At 25.5% G+C, this 7,154-nt stretch overlaps 1 protein-coding gene across 3 annotated transcripts; it reads right to left on the bottom strand.

Annotated features, from left to right (window-relative positions):
* Window positions 1–133: 133 nt before the first annotated feature.
* LOC126903542 (presenilins-associated rhomboid-like protein, mitochondrial) lies at window positions 134–5,929 on the bottom strand. 3 transcript variants are annotated; one of them, XM_050681734.1, is made up of 11 exons: window positions 5,750–5,929; window positions 5,068–5,162; window positions 4,964–4,992; window positions 4,750–4,879; window positions 4,484–4,609; window positions 1,272–1,431; window positions 1,101–1,199; window positions 903–1,036; window positions 722–823; window positions 496–593; window positions 134–357 (listed from the first exon to the last, which is right to left on the bottom strand). In XM_050681734.1, the coding sequence occupies exons 3-11, from the start codon at window positions 4,990–4,992 to the stop codon at window positions 246–248; spliced, it is 990 nt and encodes a 329-aa protein (XP_050537691.1). In that variant the 5' UTR covers window positions 5,068–5,162; window positions 5,750–5,929; the 3' UTR covers window positions 134–245. The 3 variants fall into 3 exon arrangements, with proteins under 3 accessions (XP_050537691.1, XP_050537692.1, XP_050537694.1); XM_050681735.1 differs by lacking the exon at window positions 5,750–5,929 and having other exon boundaries at window positions 5,068–5,423; XM_050681737.1 differs by lacking the exons at window positions 4,964–4,992; window positions 5,068–5,162.
* Between the last annotated feature and the right edge of the window lie 1,225 nt (window positions 5,930–7,154).

Here is a 7,154-nt window from a genome sequence, read left to right on the forward strand (position 1 = left end):
AGCAGATATTGCACCTTATGGTACTCCTGCCTTTATATCAGATTTCATTAATAATATAAACTATTAACTGTGTAACAAATAATAAGTAAAACAATTAACTATTATCATATTATAAAAAAAATTATAATACCAATTGAAATTAAAAATATACATTTATTCTAAACTTGATTTTTTTCTTTTAACAACAGTGAATTAATAAAATATATTTGTAGAAGAGCAATTTAAAATGTTATTATTGTTAAACGTTATCTTTGTTGTCCAAATAATTTCTTTGTAAATGTTTTGGCAATTATCCATTTCCCTACAATATATTTTCTGTTTCCCCATACATATTTGGATATATAATTATGCCAAAAACTGTAAAAATAATATATAACATTAAAAATCAAGATAAAGATATTTTATAAAGATTAAATGAAATATTGATACATACATTTTTTAGAAACATGCAATAAAAAAAATTTCAGATAAAAATTAAGCACATAATATACTCACATTCCATACGCTGCTCCACCAAGATGAGCAGCATGATCAAACATTTGCCATCTTAGTATTAATCCCATAGTATCCAAACACATAAGTCCACCTAATCCCTGTTATGTTAAAACAGTAATTATTATTTAGAAAATAAAATAAAATTTTAGAATATTTAATATCCTAATATTATTAGTTAATAGATCAATGAAATACTGGTTAAAAAAATGTAATTTGTTTAACTTACAACAATAGCATCAAAATGAATACCAGGCAAAAAAATTATACTTAGTTGCTCATTAGGATGTGTCACAGCAAAATAACTAACAACTGTAAGGATCGCTCCAGACTAAAAAAATTATTTTAGTAAAATTTAAATAGTATAATATATTAATATTTTGATTTTTTAATTATTTCTTTTGACATACAGCTCCTAAACTATTGCCAACCAAACCAAAACTTCTTCTAAAAAGAATACTAGTTAGAGATGAAACAACACAAGCACTTAAATACATAGCACTAAATTCTTCAGGAGACATTGAGCCCCAAGGGTGTATAACACCTATAAAAAACAAAAATTTTGTAGAATAGAAATCATAATTTGACTAACAAATTTTAATTTTTACCGGCACAGAATGAATTCAAGGCAACCATGTTGAATAACAAATGCAATGGTGAGCTATGACTGAAAGCACTGAGAAGTAATGATGAAACTGGAATTTTTTCTGAATATTAAAAAAATATTTTATTATTACTTAATTTACATGTTGATAACTAAAAATTAGTGACATAATTACTAGCAAGAGCATCAGTCATAAAATATTTTATCATTACAGATTCATATCGTGGTATTTTCCATGCAAAAAATACAAGAGCATTAATTGATACAATAACAGCAAACACTTTTCTTGAAGCTGGTAAATCATACCACAACTTTTTAATTTGTGAAAATATGTTCTATCAAAAAAAAAAAAAAATTGTTATTCAATTAATAAACAAATTTATAATAGCTAATTTATACGTACATATTTAACATGTATTTTCAACCAATTTAACATGTATAGACATGATATTTATACAGTATTGTAGGTGCAAATTAATGATTTTTTAAGCAGAGAAAGGGCAAATTACAACAAAAACTGTCAATTTAATTTTTATAAAATTATTTTGGTACAAAAATATATTGGAGAAGCTATCTATACTCAAAAATTTAATTTTCTTAACATAATAAACTTATTCATTGTACAACTTTCAATTTTTTTTTTAGCTTCAATGCAAAGCTGAGAAGGTATTAATGTTACTGTTTTTTTTTTTTTTTTAATTATTTTAGTTAATTTTTTTTTGTCTGTTATCATTTTTTCTCAGCTATCACCGAACCGATTTCTTTCAACGATACGTCAAAAGATCACAAATTGTATCTAGTCGAAGATATTACCCTTAAAAATTGAAAAAATTTCCCTCAATCCCTGTAAATAAGGGAAAAATCCAAAAAAATTACAAATTTAAAAATCGCTAATGTTTTCAATTTTTTTTACTTAAAACTGCCATAACTTTTTCAAAAATTATTAATAAAATATAAATTTTTTTATAGATGCATGATGTCTTTGCAATCATTTGACATACTTATTTTTATAAATACGACCATTTACATGCCCACAGGGGAGGATTCAAAATGATAACTTTTTAAAAAAAAACTAAATTTTGAAAATGTTCTGGAATAACTGACACTTTTATATGTACCTTAAATTAAAGGTTATGTAATATACTTTATTATGAAAATAAAAAATTTTGGACTTTATTTTATCTTCTTGGTGAAATGGCTATCGTATGCTATTTTTGTGTTAAAATTCTCGCTTTTAATTTTACATTTTTTACTTAATAATGCTAAAACTTTTTGAAAAATGTATGGATCAATACAAATCTTTTATGAGAAATAATATTTATATACCTCTTTCATTCGACATACTTTTTTTTTTAAATTGGACCCTTTACCTTAATACAGGGGAGGATCAAAACTTAATAATGCATATTGAAAGTAGAACTTTTTCAACACAATTTTTGAAAATGTTCTGGAAATACTGACATTTTTATATATATCTTAAATTAAAGCATATGTAATATACTTTAATATTTAAGGTTTTCGGGTAAGAGTAAGAGTGCACCAAGGTTCTGCTTTAAGCCCTTACTTATTTTCTATAGTGATGGATAAAATTACTAGAGAAATACAAGGAGAGGTGCCGTGGTGCATGTTGTTTGTTAACGATATAGTGTTAATAGGAGAAAATAGGGAGGAAATTAATCAAAGCTAGAGGTGTGGAGATCAGCTCTTGAAGAAAAGGGTTCAAGAATAAGTAAAAGTAAGACAGAGTATATAGAGTACGAGTTTGACAAAGGAGAATACGAGGTAGGTGAAATGAGGAGGTCAGTGACAATATGCGAGGATGTGATTGAAGAGTTGTAAGTATTTAGGGTCAGTTGTGTAAAAGAGTGGTGGTATTAACGAGGATGTAAGATACAGAATTAAGTGCAGGTGATTGAAGTGGAGAGAAGCATCTGGTGTCTTATGCGATAAAAGAATTCCAATGAGGCAGAAAGGTAAATTCTACAAGACTGTAGTGAGGTCAGCCATAATGTATGGTTCAAAATGTTGTGCGGTTGATAAGAAAGTAGAACAGAGAATGAGTGTAGCAGAGATGAGAATGCTTAAATGAATGTGTGGAGTGACTAGAAAAGATAGAATAAGGAACGAGCATATAAGAGGGAGTATAGGTGTAGCGTCAATTATGGATAAGATGAAAGAAAATAGACTTAGATGGTTTGGTCTTGTTATGAGGAGAGAAGAATCGGAAGCTGTAAGAACAGTCATAGAAATGAATGTTGAAGGAAGAAGAGGTAGAGGAAGACCAAAAAAGAGATGGAGGGATGCTATAGAATGTGATTTGAGGACAGCTAATGTGAGAGATCGTGTCAAGTGGAAGTTTGGATAAGGGTTTGGTTTCCAAGTTTGGTTAATCCCAAGTAGTTGGGATTAAGGCGAGGAAGAAGGACCCTTTACCTTAATACAGGGGGAATTAAAACTTAAAAATGCATATTGAAAGTAGAACTTTTTCAACACAATTTTTGAAAATGTTCTGGAAATACTGACATTTTTATATATATCTTAAATTAAAGCATATGTAACATACTTTAATATATATATATAAAAAAAAAAGGACTTTATTTTGTTTTCATGGTGAAAATGGACATCAAAGTTAATAAAAAGAATATGATTTTTGTAAAAAAATTCTTTTTTATATTTTTAACTTTATAATGTTATAACTTTTTGAAAAATGTATTAATCATTATAATTTTTTTAAGATAAGTACTATATTCTTATATTCTTCTTTTATGCGATATAATTTTTTTTTAAATAAAACCATTTCCTTTTATATATATATTACACTTATAAATCATAAAACTTGTAATCAGGTTATTTATTAGGAAATAGGAGATCATGTAGCTTTTGGAATATTCCATTAATTTTTTAAAATTAAACATCTTGACCCAACTATTCACGTCCCCACTGTGCTAGGTTTTTTTTCATAAAATATATCCTGAGAGCTTGTATTTTCAAATAAATAGTGTATTTAAGTTAGATGATAGAATTGCAATTAATATTTGAAGTAAAAATAAGCTTACACAACTTGCTTGTTATTTCTAAAAGTTCTAAAATATAATTATAATGCATAAGAACTTTGCAAGATTTAAATAATAAGATTATCATATGGGTTTTAAAATTTTTAGTAAATCTAATGTGCAATACAAAATTGTAAAAGTGTAAATCATGATAATTGAAAATGTAAATATCACTATTAATAATATTGAATTATAATAAACTCATAACTTAATTATTAACTATAAATAATGACATGTCTTTTAATTTGAGTGATATTAGGTAACTTTCTAATCTTGTATTATTAAAATAAGTTAAATTGACAATTATTTAATTAATCAAACGGTAACATTATACCTGATTGTTTCTTTCAGCATTTTGTACAAAAAATTCATCAAAAATTGAATTTGACAATTTTTTTGCAGTACTTGAAAATCTTTCATATTCACAAATAGATGCTACAACAATTGCACCAGTACTAACCTAAAAGTAAGAGTTAAAATTTAAAATAATAAGAATATTATAGTTGTAAAATGTACAATTAACAGAAAAAATTTTTATTGATAAAATTTTAATCAAATATTTAAAATGATTAATATAAATATAGTTACAGCTAAACTTACTGATAATGTAAATACTGTTGGATAAAACAATGATTCACTTGAATTATAGGCTCTCCTACGATAATAATGTGGATTTATAAGTGAAGAGCGCGAGTTGGATAGTTTGTGCAATCTACTTAAAGATCTATGACTAAAATTATTAATTAAAAAATAAAAATTATTTCTATTCTTTATGTTAAATTTACATTTATAAAAGTAAATATATTATATTTACCTGCAAAATCTACTCATAAAACAACTCATCTTTTAATTATAAGAAGTGAAAAAATAGTTATATATTTAATGAATATTTCATCACATTTTTGTTTTTATACTTAATATTGACTCCGATAGTTAAATTAAAAATACTTAATTGTGAAATTGAAATACATGACAGAGTTGAATTAATTTTGGGTGTTAAGATTTAATATTCACTAGACATAGAGAACAGAGTATTTTGGATTTAAATATTTTTTTATTTATTACAGCATGATAATAAAAATGAATTTTGTATGATTTTTGTTAGTACTTATCACACTTTTAAGTCTATTCCACAGCATATAAACCGTGGTAAGTACGCAGATGCTATTAGATATCAATAACAACTTTACCGGCATCGTATAGAGTACTACGGAAAATATCACAGATAAGATAAAATAAAACCGATTTTATCTATGATTTTACTATCGAACCATATTTTAAATGAACAGTAATTTAACCGATAGGTATTACAAAAGAAATATACTCTTAGAAAATATTTAAGCCAAGATTTGTATTTACTTTATAATTGGAATCAGTAAATTTTTAGTCTCGTTAATATTAAACTAATTAATTATATTAAAAAAAAAAAATCATTTTTTCAACAGGGTTTTTGAATTTTATAATCCCCTTAAAAGAACTGAACACTTAACACACAAACGTATTGAAAAACATCACACTAAAATTACAATTATTGATGAAGTACAAAAATAAAAAGTTGTAATTTTGCTTAAAAACCGAATGATATATGTTGAACTATTACCTCATTTAACTGTTACCAAATTTCAATACATAAAAGAAATTGTTATTTTAAGGTGAAGCTGATTTGTAGAGGAACCACTTAAAAATTGTTTTTTACTCATTGAAGGTTTCTTAAATAAATTCAGAATAAACAATTTTTGATGATAAAAAAATAGGTGACCTCCCACAATTACTTTCTGGTTGCACCATTGAATGGATTACTGGTATGTTGTTCCATGGAATTTTCGCCATGCCGCCCACTACCACTATTAAAATGACTTACATTACGTAACTGCATGAACTACGAGTTAATAACAATATATTTATAAACACGTTGTCGTTCAAAAATTAATTCCTGATAGGAAAATAAAGTTTTTAAGTAACAACAAAATAATTTATTGTTTTGATGTAAAAAATTTGATTATACGGCAATTTGAACGTGTTTTTAACTTGATCCATATTTGTATAAAAATTTAAGAGCATATTTTAGAATTTAAGTGCATAAGTGCTTACATATTTAGATCTTTTAGCGCTTTAAGTCCTCTGCCCTAATCATTAACTATATCGTGATATCAGTAAACATGAATTATTAATCAATTTTTCATATGAAATAAGATTATATATAAAAATGTTTAAATTCAGAAAATATAAAAAAAATATATGAAAGTGTTATTAAGGAATTAGTATTTTAAAATTATTGTGGTTGTTTTAGGGAAGCAGTTTCTTTTAATTATCTTTTTTAATGCGATTCGGTGACTATTATATCCCATTTTTACTTTGTGAACTTTTACACTGTACATTATTATTATTACATAATTAACTCATTTTCGTCAAAAATGCACTTTACTCTTTTCTGTACTTAGCCATCTAAATAAAATAATTTTCTAATCAATTTTTTCCACATTCACTGAAAAACAAAAACAGCAATGACAAAAACAAAACATAATAACGGTAAAAATAAAAAAACAACAGAAATTACAAAAACATATAGGAAACGAGCTAAGCTGGCATTATAGTTCCAATCTTAGATTTGTAACTATCGTTCCGGAGAAGAACTCTACGACGAGTAAAATATACATGTTTGTATAGTTTTAGTGTTTGCTAGTATATATTCGAGAGGTCATTTTTTAAAAATTATTACAGCATTTGGGTATTTTGAGCAGTCAGTGATAAGTTTCCTCGTATAAAATTTTAATAAAATATATTATTCCATTTTCAAATAGCTGTAATGTGTAATTATTATGAATATAATAGATCCATACTGATTTAATTTCTGATTTATTTTAACTGTTCTACGAATTTTTTTTTTTTTTATTAAGTCCACACGCATCTTTTGAATAAGGGTATCGTCTCATTTTTGTGCATATACATATATTGACTCTAAATTTGTAGAAAATGAATATTTAAGTCATTTGTTCTGTTTAATT

This window comes from Daktulosphaira vitifoliae, unplaced genomic scaffold, assembly GCF_025091365.1.
Source record: "Daktulosphaira vitifoliae isolate Bord-2020 unplaced genomic scaffold, ASM2509136v1 Scaffold_4, whole genome shotgun sequence".
Lineage (NCBI taxonomy): Eukaryota > Metazoa > Arthropoda > Insecta > Hemiptera > Phylloxeridae > Daktulosphaira > Daktulosphaira vitifoliae.

Excerpts from the sequence above, each read along its gene's own strand:
- LOC126903542 (XM_050681734.1), bottom strand. The coding sequence starts at position 4,992 with ATGAGTTGTTTTATGAGTAGATTTTGCAG. Across the intron at positions 4,610-4,749 it reads CAACAGTATTTACATTATCA|GTTAGTACTGGTGCAATTGT; the intron begins GTAAGTTTAGCT and ends TCTTACTTTTAG. Across the intron at positions 824-902 it reads TTGGCAATAGTTTAGGAGCT|TCTGGAGCGATCCTTACAGT; the intron begins GTATGTCAAAAG and ends TAATTTTTTTAG.